General features: G+C 41.5%; 1 protein-coding gene and 1 long non-coding RNA gene across 3 annotated transcripts in view; one reads left to right on the plus strand and one right to left on the minus strand.

Annotated features, from left to right (window-relative positions):
• Positions 1–12033, plus strand: part of LOC308476139 — a 55557-nt gene extending 43524 nt beyond the window's left edge. For both annotated transcript variants that reach the window (XR_013985766.1, XR_013985767.1), the window contains one exon: positions 10120–12033. This is a non-coding gene — a long non-coding RNA (uncharacterized lncRNA). The remainder of the gene's footprint in view (positions 1–10119) is intronic.
• A 10-nt stretch (positions 12034–12043) lies between these two features.
• MIS18A (MIS18 kinetochore protein A) lies at positions 12044–18246 on the minus strand. The gene is made up of 5 exons (XM_081003561.1): positions 17959–18246; positions 17142–17208; positions 15273–15395; positions 12949–13042; positions 12044–12319 (listed from the first exon to the last, which is right to left on the minus strand). Exons 1-5 carry the CDS (start codon positions 18149–18151, stop codon positions 12239–12241), a joined length of 558 nt encoding a protein of 185 aa, XP_080859687.1. The 5' UTR covers positions 18152–18246; the 3' UTR covers positions 12044–12238.
• Between the last annotated feature and the right edge of the window lie 70 nt (positions 18247–18316).

The following is an 18316-nucleotide window of genomic DNA, read 5'->3' on the forward strand; positions in this document are numbered from 1 at the left end:
TTTGCCTTAATGTGCTGAGAATTCACCGCAAGAGCCTTGATCACACAGGGTTTGTATATGCATGGGGGAATCTAAGCATGTTCAACCAAACAATGACTATTGCGTGAGGCTTTTCTGCTCCATGAGTAAATGTCAAGGGCAGAGTCTTTGCTCAAGTGCTGCAAAACCTGCTCCCTGCTTTGCTGGCCTATTTCCACCTGTTGCTTAAGGGGACAGAGATCATATGGGTGCTAGTCCAAAAAGACCTGCTGCTGCTGATATCTAGAGACATTAATTTAGACATTTAATTTTTGACGTGCATTATTTTGGATGTTATATCCACAGACATAACAGTAAGCCCTACAAAGAGAAAGAGGGAGAGAGAGAGAGAGAGAGAGAGAGAGAGAGAGAGGAGAGAGAGAAATGTCAAAAAAGCAAATCACAGATTCCCCACAAGTTCCTTCAACTTTTTACTCCTTTAGAACCTTGCACACCCACTGAGCTATCTTTCCATTTTGCCAAGATCTGTCCTGAGTGATTGTGTCACAAACTAGAGGTGCAAAGGTTATTTTATTAGTTAGGGCACATGGCATCAAAATTTCTCATCTGTGTCTACAGTAGTGATTCATTGTTTGGTAATAATTACAATCAGTATTCACTGTTCTAGGAGACTGTTCTTCCATGTCAATCTGTACTGCAAGCAATACCTATGGAAAGTTAAGATAAAGACTTACTGGTAATTTGAGCCAGTGTTCACCAACACTCATTAGTTATGTGTCTGTTTTCTTGATGTCAGGTCCTAGCTGCAGACATAGCCTCTGAATATTTGAGAAGTACAAAACCAGCAACATTTCCTTCAATACTGAGTTACCAAACTGCTCCCTTCAATCTTTCTGTTGAACCAAGAACCATTAGGTACATAGAGGTTACAGTAAGCTCATCTTAAAAAAGCTAGAATGAAACTGGTAAAGATTATAATTCACAGGGTTCTTAAAATCAGAAATCTGATGCCGTCAGCTGAAATAACTATGACGCTTATAGGAAACTGAATTAGCAGAAACTCAAAAATGAAAGAAATACACATTTTCTTGTTAAAAATTGTGTCTAAATTTATCCCAGTAAGAGTGGCTGGTGACCCTGAAAGAAATGTGGCCTGTGTCCCACAGGATTATTCAACAGTAGTCATTTGGGGCTGATCTAAGGCTTTTGAAATATATTTGGTTCCTTTCCTATGTGCTGTAGTATCTTTCAAGTGAAGCAGCACAAGTGATTAGCCTGGAATGTTGATTGAAGGCTCTTATTTTAAGAATGGATACTGTAGAATTTGAATACTAGTGGAGATCAGCATTCTGCAGGAAATAAAAAAGAAAAAGCCACCCACTTCCAGTCCCTGGAATTTGGCTTCATATAAAATGGGAATTACTTAGAGACAGAGGAACAAAACTCTATACTCCCAGTCTTAAAGGTAAAGGTAAAGGTACCCCTGACCATTAGGTCCAGTCGTGGCTGACTCTGGGATTGTGGCGCTCATCTCACTTATTGGTACAGCTTCCAGGTCATGTGGCCAGCATGACTAAGCATGACTAAGCCGCTTCTGGCGAACCAGAGCAGCGCACGGAAACGCTGTTTACCTTTCCACCGGAATGGTTCCTATTTATCTACTTGCACTTTGATGTGCTTTCAAACTGCTAGGTTGGCAGGAGCAGGACTGAGCAACAGGAGTTCACCCCGTCGCGGGGATTCGAACTGCTGACCTTCTGATCGGCAAGCCCTAGGCTCTGTGGTCTAGCCCACAGCGCCACCCGTTCTTACAACACTTTTAAAGGGATACATTTTGGAAATATATGAGCTTCAAAATGCTGAAGAATTCAAAATTATTTTGGTTTTTTTAAACTTGCAGTTTAAAAGATGTGAGGTTAGTGTACAGCCATATATCACTTACAGAAAGAAAACTTACAATAAATGTGTTTTGTTTAACCAAACACCAAACATTTTAGGAAGCAGTTAATTTGATAGCATAAGCTTGAACCTGGAGCCTTGAAAGACAGTTATACCATTCAAGCAGTACCCTGTGTAATTTTGAGATATAGGTCAGATGAAAAATGCAAATGCATGTGTGCTTGTGCCTTATGTATTGCAGTGAGGAAAGCAGCACCTGAATTCCTGTGTGTATGTGTATAATGGGGTGGTAACACTCGGCTGGTGTAAGTCAGAGCACCCATTTTCAAATTACCTTCCTTATCCATTACAGCCTCCTGTACCTGCCAAAAAGCTGTTCCTGGGAGTTGAGAGATCCTTTAGAACTGTAGGGGATGTGGCAGGGAGATGCTAAACAGTTTTATAACGTCAAAACATAGCAGGATCTACAGCAAAGGGTGCTTACAAATAAGGGCCTAGAATCATAGAATCATAGAATCACAGAGTTGGAAGAGACCACAAGGGCCATCGAGTCCAACCCCCTGCCAAGCAGGAAACACCATCAGAGCACTCCTGATATATGGTTGTCAAGCCTCTGCTTAAAGACCTCCAAAGAAGGAGACTCCACCACACTCCTTGGCAGCAAATTCCACTGTCTGTAAATTCTTACTGTTTGTAAGTGCAGAAAGGCCCCTAGGATTGGTACTGTACTAGGATGCAAATGAGAGAATGCCTTAGTTCAGATACTTGATTTATTTATTTTCTGGAAGCATTTTTACCCTACTCTTTAACTGAAAAGCCAGAAAAGACATTGAGGCACTAATGAGAATGACTCAGTTTTCAGGGATCATGCTATGGTACTTCACTAGACTTGGTTCCCTGCACTGGAAATGTTCATAAATTAACTGGCATTAACATATTCACCCTCTCCTCCTTTTTTGTGGTGATGCAGAGTATCTAATGTGTTTCCTGGCAGTTTAAGCTCTTTTTTGCCACATACTGAAGTAGCCCATTTCTCAGGGTCAGTCTGCTTCATTATAAGATCTCCCACCCACAAGCTGGATGAAAGTCAGAAACACAGGCTTCCCTCTTCATCTGCTATCTGTGACAACTAGGCCTCAGTCGCAGCATTATTAAGAGTCTAGACTCTTGACAGCATGTAGCCTAGTAACAGAGCAATGTATCTAGGAGCCTGCAAGTAAGGGCCTTTCTGCACGTACTATTTGTACAGTTGCTGGTTTTGGGGGTTCTTTCTGAATTTTTCTTTGGCATGCTGTCACACGTCATCATTATTCAGCTGTTGTTCTTGTTGTTGTTGTTTAGCCGTTTGGTTGTGTCCGACTCTTCGTGACCCCATGGACCAGAGCACGCCAGGCACTCTGGTCATTATTCAGCTAGTATACTAATATTATAGTATTATTCAGCTAGTATTCTGAAATAATGTACTAAAAATACATTTTCTTCTATGACAGAAGTCCAACTTTTGTGAAAGATCCAGAATGGATATCATTCCTCAATCAGTGGTACCTCGGTTCTCAAACTTAATCCGTTCTGGGAGTCCATTTGACTCCTGAAACCATTCGAAAACCAGGGAGCGGCTTCCGATTGGCTGCAGAAGCTTCCTGCACTCAAGCAGAAGCCACGTCAGACGTTTGGCTTCTGAAAAATGTTCTCAAACCGGAACACTTACTTCCGGATTTATGGCGTTCGGGACCCGCTTTGTTCAGGAGCCAAGCTGTTCAAGTACCAAGGTACCACTGTATTTTTATTTGTGTAGTATGTGTACAAGCATCTTCCCAGTTTTTGTGCGGAGGGTTCCCACAAAGCAAGACACAGTGATAACAGCAAGAACTTTTACTGAACTAAGAGAACTGGACAACAAGGGAAAAGTGACTGCTTATATACATTTCTGAAGGCCTGGGACACTCCCACTCTCAATGTGATTGGTAGTCTAAACTCCGAAGCTCCAAATCATAACTCAGAGTTTAAGGGCCAGTGGCAGTGGCCCAAATCCTGAATGTTCTGTGATTGGATATCAGGTATCGAATCAGAACACAGGGGCTCAGAATCCTTACTTCAGGCTCAAGCTCAGGCAAACAGAGACCGCTGAATACATTAAGAGAGGGGGTTGGTGGGCATGGTTTGGCAGACAAGCTTAGTTACAGAGGAGAGATGTGGCAGATAGAGACAATGGTACAGAGTCAAAATACTGCCCATGACAACAATCGCTAGCTAGAGACAAAATTTCTTCACCATGCCCAGCTTCACCAAAGCTCAGGCATACAAATAGTTTCTCTTCCAATCTCCTGCACTTCCACATATTAGAATTCTGGAATACTAGGCATTAAGTACACACACACACACACAGAGAGAGAGAGAGAGAGAGAGAGAGAGAGAGTCATGAAAGGACGATCCCCTTGCACATACACATAACCCTGACATTTACTGACTGGAGGAACCTGAGGGCGCATAAGGAGTGTGACTACAGCCACAGAACTTTTCTCAATTCAGGCACAACCTGCCATTAATGTGGAAAGGAAACTCAACTTAATAACTGCCCTATGTGGCCAAAGGTACAGCCAATCAGCTACAAATTAACTCTTTAAAAAAATACCACTATAAGTCTTAAGTGTGGAAAAGTTTTAAGATTGCATAGCATTGCTAAAGTTGGAGAAGGAGACTAGAATGAAGCCAACATGGGAAAAAATAATTAACAATCTACTTAGGGGAAACAAATTACTAATTCGTTTAACTAAACTGAAATGAAAATTCTCATAAAACAATTGAAGCTGAGTTGTTATTATTTATTTAATTAATTTGTATACTTCCCTATACAGTGGTACCTCGGGTTAAGTACTTAATCCGTTCTGGAGGTCTGTTCTTAACCTGAAACTGTTCTTAACCTGAAGCACCACTTTAGCTAATGGGGCCTCCTGCTGCCGCCGCGCTGCTGGAGCACGATTTCTGTTCTCATCCTGAAGCAAAGTTCTTAACCTGAAGCACTATTTCTGGGTTAGCGGAGTCTGTAACCTGAAGCGTATGTAACCTGAAGCATATGTAACCCGAGGTACCACTGTACCTGCAGATCTCAGGATGGTTCACAATATAAAATTAAAAAATTAAAAAACACAAATTGTAGCAAGTTGTAATGAAACAAACAAGCAAGACCCGCACCCTTCAAATTCCCTGCAGTTTTGTTTGTTTTTAAATCTTTATGATTTAAAAAACAGGTCAAGTATGTAGCCTTAAAACAGTGCAGAATATACTGTAGTGTGAAAGCAAAAGAGGAAGGTTAGAGGGCAGATTACACCACCATGTGGTAGAAGTGAGAATATAACAAAATACAGTACTCAAATATGAATTTGATATTTTATGGGACACATCAAAATTCATTGTAAAGTAAAAGCTAATCTGATCTACTCCCAAATCTGTCAGAATATGGCAACTTGCTTCTCCCTTTCCTCTTCCCAAAATGACTCCACGTGGAGGGCATTATTGTGAATGGATTTGAAGTCTCCATTGCTTCCCTCATCATGTTTTCCAGTGAATCTTAAAAACAGCCTTTCCAGGTTCATGATAATAGATTTACTTATATTACCACCTGCAGTGTGTTTCCTCCCACACGGTAATGGCAAAAATAATCCCACACTTATATTAGTCATATGAAGTTAACCTGAGCTAGGAAAAACAGGAAGCACACTGACAGTGCAATCCCACACATATTTACTTGGAAGTAAATCCAGATGTCTTCAGTGGGGCTTGATCCTTAGTAAGCATGATTAGAATTGCAGACTAAGGATGGCATTTTTGACATACACTTCACTACTTCATTTGCTCAAATTAGGGTTTAGTTCTAACTTTTAGTCCTACCTTTTAAAGTTTTCTCCTATGCTGAAAAGCTCAAACATTAAAAGGTACTGTATTTTTCACCCTATAGGATGCACTTTTTCCCCTCCAAAAATGAAGGGGAAATCTGTGTGCGTCCTATGGGGCGAATGCAGGCTTTCGCTGAAGCTTGGAGAGCGAGAGGGGTCGGTGCGCACCGACCCCTCTCGCTCTCCAGGCTTCAGGAAGCTATCAGCAAGCCTGGGGAGCCCTCGGGAGTTCCCACAGGGTTCCCTAGGCTGCGGATAGCAGCCTGCCGCCCGGAGTGCAGGGCACGCTGAAGCCGTGGCTGGGGGGGGGGGGAATAATTTTTTTTCTTTATTCCCCCCCCCCCCAAAAAAACCCCAGGTGCGTCCTATGGGCCGGTGCGTCCTATAGGGCGAAAAATATGGTATCTTGATAAGTTTCTAAACAAAAACATTGCCAGCACTTATTTGGTGATATGTCCCAGCAAATGCAGTAAACACACACAAGATTAGGATTGCAAACAAGAGGGTTCAGCAGCGTAACAAAGAGTGTTTCAATTGCTGTCTCCAAGCACAATGCTAATTGAAGTTAATGAAGACTTCTGGGCTTTGACTGAAATAAGTTTTATTGAAGTAAATAATGGACAGAAGTGGCTGGACATGTGCTGTCTCTGGGCTTGGAAGATAAGACTCATAGTTCAATTACAGTGGTACCTCGGGATACAGACACCTCGGGTTACAGACTCCGCTAACCTGGAAGTAGCACCTCAGATTAAGAACTTTACCTCAGGATGAGAACAGAAATCGTGTGGTGGCGGCACGGTGGCAGCGGGAGTCCCCATTAGCTAAAGTGGTACCTCAAGTTAAGAACAGTTTCAGGTTAAGAATGGACCTCCAGAACGAATTAAGTTCTTAACCAGAGGTACCACTGTATAAGGATACTGGTTCAGCGTAATGAAGAGTTGTCAGATATTTTATCATTACAGTGTTTATGTTTTCATGAGAAATTGTATGTAAGCATTTAGTCACTCAGCTTCTGTTCTAACGAGTTGAATCACTAGTTCCACAAATAATAATTCATACAACTCCCCCCCCTCTTTCCTTACAGCTATAAGCTTCAAGTTCCCTAAGGGGAGGAACTCATCGTTTTGAACTGTTATCAGAGGGAGTCTCTAACAGGCACACCTGCTTGACTGGAAAGCACAAAGAAGTGGGAAAACATTTTGGGCTGAGGAAACAATCATAGGAGACATAACAAGCTGACAAAATATGCCTTTGCACTCATGGGGGTGTATCTCAATGAAGTATTTTCACTAGTGCAAGTACTTGTGGCTGTGGAATTGAACTTCTATTCTCTCTCCTTGCACACCCTCTAAATCTGTACTGGGTTTTCTCCCCAACCAACCCTCCATAGATTTGGGGAAAGCATGGGGGCACACAGGGAGATGAGGGGAAATTCCATTGTGCAACAATTAAGGCAAGAGTGGACTGCACTCAGTTAAAGTATATTTTAAAAATGGCTACTATGCCTATTGAGCACTTTCCTGTGCTGTGCTATATGGAACTGGGCGATAACTCAATGTGTTCTTACCAGTGCTTGGTCAGCTTCAGAGCGAGCCCTGCGCCACCGGTGCTCATCTTCATCCAGCCTGTTTCATAGTCCAGAGTTCCTCAGAGTACCAAGGAGGTGCTTGAGCTCCAAAACGCCAGAGAGGATGCTCAGGAGCAATAATTGTCAGTTTGCATTTCTTAGTACAGAAAGTATTGATCTGATGTGTAGACATCGTTCCTATTCTACTTAATTCAAGAGGGTTCTGGAAGCTTCTCTGTGTGAAAGAAACAAGCAGGTTTGTGATGTTTGGGTTATTCATTCAGAGAAGCTGAGTACAACTGGCTTAAACTGGTTCTGTTATCTCTTCTGTCAAGGTCAGGCCGACTATAATAATAGGCCAGAAGGAGCCTGGGTTTCACTTTCTCTTTCTACTCTATTCCTTCTGGTATGGTATTCTGTACATAGTGGGATGTGGGTGGCATTGTGGACTAAACCAGAGCCTCTTGGGCTTGCCGATTGCAAGGTCGGCAGTTTGAGTCCCCACGACGGGGTGAGCTCCCGTTGCTCTGTCCCAGCTCCTGCCAACCTAGCAGTTCGAAAGCACGCCAGTACAAGTAGATAAATAGATACCACTGTGGTGAGAAGGTTAAAAGGCATTTTCATGTGCTCGGGTTTCTGTCAAGGTGTTCTGTTGCACCAGAAGCAGTTTAGTCATGCTGACCACATGACCCGGAAAGGCAAACGCTGGCTCCTTCGGCCTGAAAGTGAAATGAGCACCACCACCCCAGTCACCTTTGACTGGACTTAACGATCTAGGGGTTATTTGCCTTTACCTTTGTAGATAGAATGCTTAGTGTTGAGGTTTTAGACTTACTGAAAGTTCAGTCTGCTGCAACTGGATTTATTATGGACAGTGCCAATCCTGAATGTATTGGATTTGTGATCATTATGCTCATTTGCCTTCAGTAGCAGTAAAGCTCAGCTGGACGAAATACAATTGCCTCTGGTATATTTTTGGGGAATATTGCAACGTGCTTAAGTTTTTACTCCACTAACTATACATTGGAATCTGCTCCAGATCAATATTGAGTAGAATTCCATGACAATAATATCAACCACTTGTTTCATCTTGCCATTCCATAGCGAGACCAGGACTTCAATAGCGTTTTATGTTGGATCTTTTGCTTCTGGGATAGTGGGTGTTTTAATTCAGCCATGGATTTTAGTTAATAGGGGCTTTTTATTTTGCAAGCATTTAAATGAACTCACAGGATTTAAAGGAACAGTAGGCCATCTTATTTGTATCTTCTCAACAAGAGCAATTTGCTCTCTATACTCAATTTGAAAGACAATTAGAACTTTGTACTTGCTTACAAATTCATTATTCCACATCCTTCCTCAATGCTCTAACAAGCAAACGTGTGAGGAACTGCACAATGAGTGTGATCTCACTTAAGAATGTGCAAAGCAGTACCTTATTCCATAACCTTCCAATGTCACTGCATGCCACCGCATCACATCTGCTTTTTCTAATGACTTTAATAAAGCCATTAATTAAAGCAGAAAACTAGTCAGGTTGGTATTTGCATGCAATTTGCAGACTGAAATGAAGACCCCACTTCCTGTAATATAATCTGAAGATCACTAGCCAATCAAAATAAAAGTACGTACTCCCAAATAACAGAACTGTGTTCCATCTAGAAACATTATAGTGCATTATTCTGGCCCCATATGCACTATAAATTGAAATCAGTATCATGCCACTTTAAACAGTGAATTCTGAGAACCGTACTTTGTTAAGGGTTTTAAAAGCTTGTTGGAGACCCCCTATTCCCCTCACAGGGCTACAATTCCCATTTCCCCAGGAATAAAGGTAAAGGTAAAGGTACCCCTGCCCGTACGGGCCAGTCATGACCGACTCTAGGGTTGTGCACTCATCTCACTCAAGAGGCCGGGAGCCGGCGCCGTCCAAGGACACTTCCGGGTCACGTGGCCAGCGTGACGAAGCTTCACTGGTGAGCCAGCACCCGTGCCGCACACGGAAACGCCGTTTACCTTCCCGCTATAAAGCGGTACCTATTTATCTACTTGCACTTAGGGGTGCTTTCGAACTGCTAGGTGGGCAGGAGCTGGGACCAAACGACGGGAGCTCACCCCGCCGCGGGGATTCGAACCGCCGACCTTACGATCAGCAAGTCCTAGGCACTGAGGTTTTACCCACAGCGCCACCCGCGTCCCCAGGAATACGGATTGTTAAACATCAGGCAGGTGCCTTCTCTATACTCTCTTTGGCACCTGCTTAAAACGTTTTTGTTTAGGGAATCCTGGATGTTGACATGTTTTAATCTCTTTAGTCTAGTGTTAACTTTAATTATCTTTTAATTACAGTACTTGTTTTTACCTTTTTTAAATTGATAATTTTAATATTTCTTGTAAACGGCTTGAGGGCTTTATTGCCATCAAGTGGTATATAGACTTTGTTAAATAATGATTTTTATTTTTGCTGTAATGATGTAGGGGGGAAAAGGTGCTAAATTAGATTAAGGATTTAATGTAAATCTGGGCTTGCCCTTTACCATGGAAGGTTCCCATTCCCCAACTCATATTGCTCCTGTGCATGTAACCTTCTACAGACACATAGGGTCATCTATCTCAGGAACAGGGTAAGTAGCAAGGGCACAGCCTTGCGCCCCATTCTACATGTGCAAGGAACTAATGTCACTTGAGAGTAGAAGATAATGCTCACTTAATGAAGACATGATGATACTACCCATTGAGATTTTGTTATCTAACATTACCATATGCTACTTTTATTTATAGATCACCCTGCATTCTCTGCATGGCTCACAAGTAAAACAATTAAAAATTTCATCAGCTCAAAGATATTTAAATCAGATTTTGAGAAATATACTGCAAAATCAAACACTGCTACATATGTCGGACTTCAGTCACAGCCAGGCTTCAACCTTATTTACTTAGAACATCCATGCATACATTTCAACAGGACACGTAGAAGAAAGGATACTGCTGGCTTGCATCTGCTAGTGGCATATTTGAAAGAGATGTATATTTATCGAGTTTCTTATCTGCATTTTAGAAGTATATTCATATATTCTAAAACATTACAGCTCTACAGTACAATCCTCTATATGTCTGTTAGCAAGTAAGTCCCACTCATGTTCAATAAATCAGTCCTAATAGTCCATATTAAAAAGCTGTATCAAGATGCCAAATGTAGTGAAGGATCAGCAATGGCAGCCCAGTTTTCAGCTTTCATTTGGGTGAATGGAAAGCTGTTATTTCAAAATTTGTTTTGAGATTGCAATAAAAAATTGTTTTACATTTGCATCTGAGAAACCAGCTACCCTTGTTATCTGATCCAAATCAGCATCTTCTTACATTGAAGAAAATATCCGATGGTCATAAACATGATCAGGAAAACTTACAAGCATCTGGACTACATGTTAGTGGTACAAAGAACAGTAACAGGCACAGCAAGGAGTTGTGGTAGGAGGGGAGAAATCACCCAAAACTAGGCTGAGTTCTTGCCAAGTCCTGCCCCCCATCTCCTACACCCAATCCCAAATTGTTCAGAAGGGTTCCTCCCGGATTGTCTGGTTATACTTTTTGAGAAGAGGTGATTACAGGAGAGGTAAGGGACAGGAAACTCTCAATCTGCAAATTTCCATAACTTAATGATGCCAATTACCTTCAGTTTTATTCACATGCCAAGATAGAAATCCTACCAAATTAACTTGAAAAGAAATGGCAATGTTTGCTTGAGCTTCCAGCTTCATTACAGCTAGAATTACTACTATATATAAGCATCTATTTTATAAAAGCCTTTTCTTGGTGAACAGTGCCTGTTTTCCATTTTTTTAAAGAAAGTGAAAATAAGGATGAAACAGCATGATGTGCTGCAATTAGATGTGAACAGAATGTGCTGCAGCATAATGAAAACTCTGTGATGACTAATGGCACCTAGGTTATTTGGAATATGAAAGGCATTCAAGTTTGGCAAACGGCATGAAGCTTCAATTTGGAGGACGAGGTGATTAAGAATGAGCACAAAGACCTGCAATAAAACACTTTTACTGAACAGTTTTAAATTCCAGTTCAGCTGTAGAATTTTTTTAATGAAACGTTTACAGCACTATTTACATGTATTCAAGTGTCACAGTACTAGGAATCAAATCTCTCTAAATAACTTGTACACAATACAGTTATAAAACTGAAGCAGAGTTCTATCATATTTTATTATTTTATTTACAAAAAAGACAATACAGTCAAAGTATCACTTGCTCCTTTTTAACTTTTGAAATTCTCATCAGGCCACTGCTAGCATCTTCTGTGAAATTTAAACCTAATTCTTGGAAGGCAGGAATATAAACATTAACAATTAAATCATTTAAACAAGCCAACAAGTTCCACAGATGTAGGCTCAGCCAACACTGCTCATTATATCAGTACCCACAACTAATAGAAGACTAAACAGCTGCTACTATAAATGAAAGTGTTATTCCATTGATCTATTAAGCAGCTAACACACTACTGCTGCCATTCTTCTTCAGAAAAAGCAGGTTAGCCACACTTGCTCTTAATCTGCCAAAAGCAATGTGAAAAATCATAAAAGAAATATAAATCAAAATATAAAACCAAAAAAGGTACAAGAGAATATTGAGAGCAATATTTGCATTTCAGTGGTTTAGAAAAGATGAGAATAAAAAAAGATTTTTTTAAAAAAAACAACAACAGCATTCATGACCAGAATTTCCAAAGGATGTCTGGCTTTCCAGAAGTATTCTCCTTCCTCAGGTGTCTGCATTTTCAACCTCTAGGACACTGGGAAACACTTCTTTTTTACCAGACAACTCTAGCAGTGATTCAACATACTTCAAACTCAAGTGTCAATATTATTAGTAATATCAATAATAATTATTCAGCCAATGTTGTGAAGAGATGCAAAACTTGATTCAACTACAGATAATCGTTGCTCCAATGCCTTCAAAATCGTTTCTGCCTGTTAAGTAAGGGGGGGGGCGAGAAACATTTTAGTTTACATTATATGTTAATTATAAGTTGTGTCCCAAATTCATGGGCCCACAAATGAATTACAAGCCAGTATACCTGACACTCATCCTGCCTCCTCAATATGTCATCGAGTAGGATCACATAAGACAGGAATGGATGTCACCTTCCCCCATATGGTAGAGATCAAAGAATCGTAGAGCTGGAACAGACTGCAAGAGTCATCTAGTCCAACCCTTTGCAATGCAGGAATCCTGCCCACAGCCATCCCTGGGTGGACTTGAACCACCAACCTTCTGGTTGACTGGCATGATCAGAGGATGACAGCATGCTCTGTCTGTTTGGGGCTGCATTTGCACATTGATCTCCAGCCAGAACTACATGGGGAACTCAGCAGCTGCATGCATATTTCAAGATAACTGCATCCCCAGTTGCAAATAGCCATTATTTTCTCATATAGGAGTACAGAAAGAATCTCATGTCTCTTTTCTCCCCTGTTTCCCTTAACAAGTTCTACTGACATGATTACTGTGTTTCTTAAGAAGAGGGATTTTAAGAAGGAACCATCATCAAACCATCTTTCACATCTGAAAAAAGTAAAACATAAAATAACCATCTTACCCTTCCTAGTGACTCTTCTAAACTAGCTCGACTTTCAAGCGTTAGAGGCTCTTCATCAATTTCAGCTTTTTGTTCCGAGGACCCTAGGGTATAACTTGGACATTGTACAGTTATAAGTAACATCACAATCACCCAATAAAAGTGTGAGCATTTATTAACTGAAGAATAATTTACCAGTGACAGCAGTCATGACTGTAATACTCAGTACAGTGGTACCTCTGGTTACGTACTTAATTCGTTCTGGAGGTCCATTCTTAACCTGAAACTGTTCTTAACCTGAAGCACCACTTTAATTAATGGGGCCTCCCGCTGCTGCTGCACAATTTCTGTTCTCATCCTGAAGCAAAGTTCTTAACCCGAGGTACTATTTCTGGGTTAGCGAAGTCTGTAACCTGAAGCGTATGTAACCCGAAGTACCACTGTAATTAAAATGCACACATTATTTACAGACTGGTTGGCCCCTCCCCACTATTTTGTTTTAAGTAATGAGAGCCTGCATTATAAGTAGAGCCTGCCAGGTTACCTGGGTGAAGGTCCACCTGAGAATGTAGGGCTATGTACGTAAGGCAGGTGATGAAATTCCAGGTAGATGTATGACTAGTGATAATCAGCAGCAACATGTTCTGGTGCATCCCCAATCCCTAACAGGAATGTTCCTCTTCAGCCTCAAGGTCAAGCCAGCTCAGAACAGACGTCTTACAGAATGTATGAGGGGCAGGTTTCAGGAGGGGGATGAAGAGTGAAATGACATCTTTCTCAACCTTATGCAACTCTGTGGCCCTGTACAGGCCCTGAGATTGGCCTCAGAGCCTTTGCTCCCTGATCCCTGATTACGGACCATCAGATTAGTAGGTACCAGGAGCAGGGCATTTTTAGTGGTACCCCTGTATCTTTGAACACCTCTCCTCACATGGCACTTTCATAGGTGATTTTAAATAGGATATTAAGAACATTTCTGTTCTCCTTGATATTTCCTTGATAGTTTTATGCTAGATTCATGTTTTAATCCTTACTTTACTGGTATAATTTGTTAATACTGGTATTTGGTGTACAGTTAACTCACAAATTGTGTGCACATTTAACTTGCATGATTGCAGCTTTATGCGCTTGGCAGATGGCCAGTGGCAATCACACTAAACGCTCGCAAGGCAGAAAGCTTTAAAATTATTTCCAGGCTCTGGTCTGGGAGGCTCTCACAAGATCTTGGATGTCCCTATGAGATCTTGCAAGAGCATCCAGAGCCCACACAACAGCCTGCCAGAACCCAATAACCATGTGGGGGGAATGACCCATTTGGCGCACCAGCTTTAGGAAAGGTGTGGGATATTCCGGGGTCGCTCTGACTAGGTGTCATTTTGCCTTTACATACAATCCATGAAATGTAACCCCCACACACCTTGCAAGTCATCTATATTTATTTTATTGACTTTTCTTAGCTGCCTTAGGAAGACTTCACCCTAAAGATATTACCCTTAAGATATCAATGCATTAAATAATTAATTTAAAAAGGATAGCAATTAGAACTTTACAAGTGCAATGCCTAAAATTAATACCAATTGAACAAAATGGTCAGTTCTTGAAAAACACCAAAATAACTTAATGATGCACTGCAATACTTATTACATAATACTTGAATTTTGAGCAATGCAGATTATTTATTTACAAATTTATAATCTGCACTTTCATTAAAAAATAGCAACGTGGAACACAACATACCAAAAATAGTAACAAAGAGATCAATAAATCCTGATGGATTTAAAAAGAAAATGCATGTTGTAAAGACAAGCCTAAATGAAAAAAATTTCAAAATACATCTGAAGGAAGAGATGAGATCACAATCCTCTATCTGTAGTTACCCAAGCACGCATTCAAGGATAATTTTTCAATGGTTGCTAAGGAAAGTATGGTAATTGGATATGTTTCAGAGAACACAATGCACACTATTACCTCTGTGTTAGAAAATGCTACTTGCAAGCAATTGTCAATGAAGTCTCATCTGTGGAAATGGCAGGTATTTATTGCACAGAATAATGGTTAAACTTAAAGGATTGGGGGGGGGTAGTGGGGAAAGAGAGGAAGAATTTGATGTTTTCCTCATTGTTACCTAGCTGAATGCAAACAAAAACAAAGGCCAGTTTTGATTCATTTTTTCCTTCCATGGAGGAACAGAAAAATATTTGCGCTACTGTTCTTCCCCTCCCCACAAAAATCTTTACGCACATCAGAAATAACCTGGAGTATTGAGGAAGTTGTCCCGTTTTAAGAGTATTTAAATAATCAATTATCATCAGAAGAAAGGCAAACAGAACTATTGCTTTGCTTACCTTTCAAGAGCATCAACATTTAAGCAAAATAAATCTCGTTTATAATCCAGATGTCTCGGAGTGCATCTGTAAATGTTTCCAAGGGTCATGTTGCACCCAGTGCAAAACAAGGTTTCAAGCATGCTGTAAAGCAAAGCATCACTTAGAAAATATGTAACATCATTTTAACATGTTCATGTTGTAATTCGGAACACAGCAATGTACCACTTCCAGTACAAATTAAACAAATGGCATAAAACAATTAGTGGAAAGTTGTTTTTTACATATATTTTAAATAAAAAGGATTTATCCTGTCCTCCTTCTGAGGAGCTTCTAGCAGCATACCTGGCTTTCCTGCCCACTCCTAGTTATCATCACTAAACATCAGGAAGAACTTTCTGACAGTAAGAGCTGTTCCAACAGTGGAACGGTCTCCCTCAGGAGGTTGCAGACTTTCCTTCATTGGAAGTTTTAAAGCAGAAGTTGGAAGGCTATCTGTCATGGATGCTTTAGTTGAGATTCCTACATTGCAGAGGGTTGGAGTAAATGAACCTCAGGGTCCCTTTCCAACTCTACAATTCTATGATTCACAACACTCCTCTAGGTTGGTCTGTGTCTTAATGCCTGGCTCCAAAATCACCAACTGGTATTCACAGCCAAGTAGGGATTTTGTGGCAATGCAGTCAAGATATGAATTTATTCTGAAAGTTATTCAGACAGAATTATTTTATATACTTTGTTGTATTAATCTGGTTTGAAAAACCTAATACCTTTTTTCCGGTTCTCCCCTTTGCTCTTCAACTTAATTAGATCATAAATCAAAGACAGCCTAGAGTGTGACTGTGCATGGGTGACCTTCCTTTACAGGGAAGGCCAAGAGATTACCACAGGTGTCAGAAGCAGCTGTGCATGTGAAGGCAACTTCACGATAAAGAAGACACAACAACCAAGCAAGTCTGGGAAAAGGCAGTCAGGCAAAATGTAACACTATGTGATGCTTTGAAATACAATGCCAGGCACCCTGGAGACAGCCAGCTTGGGGCCTATTTGAGAGATAATAGATAAGGTGGAAGCTGAGCTGTCTTGGTTTGTACAGGGGCCCCTTGTTTATGGTCTCCAGAGGGATAAACAAGGCCAGGCATCCATGTTAGACAGGACAGCCAAAGGTGTCAGAGGGATCAACCTGAAGCGGGTTGGAAACCCACTCCTATTAGAACCTTCTTGTGCTTCTTGGGTGCAAGTTGTGTATGTTTAGCTGACTGAAAGCAATATTTAAAAAATGGTTTTCCCAGGACTTTTTTAAGGACTTGGTCAAAAAGGTGCAAATTCCCATGTACTGCATTCATGCAAGTGTGCAAAAAATAAAACAACTATTCAGAGTGATGGTTAGCAGATGTGAACCAAACTCTTAAACCAGTTTTAGTCTTAGTCAGTAAGCACAAACAATGTAGCTTGAATGTTCAAACAGATTCAAAACTGTGTGGAAATAACTTTTCTTGGAACACTTGTAAATATTTTAAGAAGTGACAACTCAGTAGCAAGCACTGAAGATCATTAACCTATGTATTTTTATTATGTATGCACACACTTCCCAAGGAATGTCTCCTAAAAAATCTTGAAAACACTAACATAATAAGATATACATCCCACACTTCCTCAAAGATTCAGTATGAGTAACAGGCTTAAACCAGATGGCTTCAAAAAACAAAACAAAAAAAACCCTGCTCTAAAGTGGCTTCCTATTCCCCTTCCTAATAAAAAGGAGTCCAAACATATTGTCTATTAGCCCATATGGATACTTTTAGGGCAAACCTTTATTTTGACTTTCTTCTTTACATAAAGCTCTATTGTGAGACACATCTGTTTCACTTTGGGATTTTCACCGCTTACCAGCCATATTCGCCTGCTCGGCTTGAAAGTTTTTGTTCCTTGTCCACTGAAACATTGAGCGTAACATCTGAAAATCAAAAGATGTAAGATCAGTAGAAAAGTAGTCTCCCATAAGTACTCCCAGCCCAATTATGCTATTTATCGCCAACACAGAATGGGAAAACACTGAATTGGGTTGGCAAAAACCTCTGTCCCAACTAAGGGGCACAATAATGCCCACATGCTTTGGTCAACCAGGTGGCAAGGAGTAAGTTTAATGCATATTCCAAAACACTTTGGAAATTAAAAAGTGGCATATACGTCACTAGCACTAGAACTGAGTCCCATGAATTATCTTTGGCTGCAAGTTTAAGCACATTTACCTGGGCGAAAACCCCACCGAAAATAACTGGACACACACACAAATATAGGATGGCAACGTTAGCACTGCAGAATCTTTCCCCCGTTCTCTCTTTTCAAGTGTTTTGCTGTTCCTTCTGCAACTTCACCATATTTACTTTCTTTTATTGCAATGCCTTTGCTTTAATGCCCTCTCAAGTCGCCCAGATAATTTCAAGTGATGGCGCAGCCTAAAACCGCCTCAAGAAGGGAGACTTGGATCCTAAGACCTACGTAAAGCACACGAGAAGGGCGCGAACAAAGCCAAGAGAGGAGCCACTGAATGGTGGTTTATGGGGGGGGGGGGAGGACGAGCGCGCGAATATTTGCACGCGCGAGGGAAGGAAGCGCGCGAGGGAAAGCCGCGGTGCGGGCGGGCGCAGAGCGTTTCCCAGGTGATTAGCCGCGCGGGCGGGCGGGCGGGCGCCTTGTCGCTCACTCTTCAACAAGATGCAGTTGGTGTCCTCGTCGTTAAACTCCCAGCCGAGCGTGTCTCCTACGGGCCGCTTGCAGCCAGCGCACAGGAACACCATGGGCAGCTCCTCGGACCCCGCTTCCTGTCCGGGCCCCGGGCTGCCAGGGGACGCCTCCGTCAACGGGAGAGAGCTGTCTTCCCCCGGGTGCGCCGCCATTCTCTTTCAAAGCCGCCCGCGCCGCGCCCCCTCCCCTCCGCGCCAGCGCCGGAAATAACAGATGCAACGCGGTGCCGCTCTAGCGCGCAAACCAAGCCCTTCTCTTTTGCCTCTCCCAGGAGAAGGGGAGGAGTCGGCGGCGCTCGAGAGCGGGTGGGAGCATGC

This window comes from Podarcis pityusensis, assembly GCF_964106645.2.
Source record: "Podarcis pityusensis genome assembly, chromosome: 4".
Classification (NCBI taxonomy): domain Eukaryota; kingdom Metazoa; phylum Chordata; class Lepidosauria; order Squamata; family Lacertidae; genus Podarcis; species Podarcis pityusensis.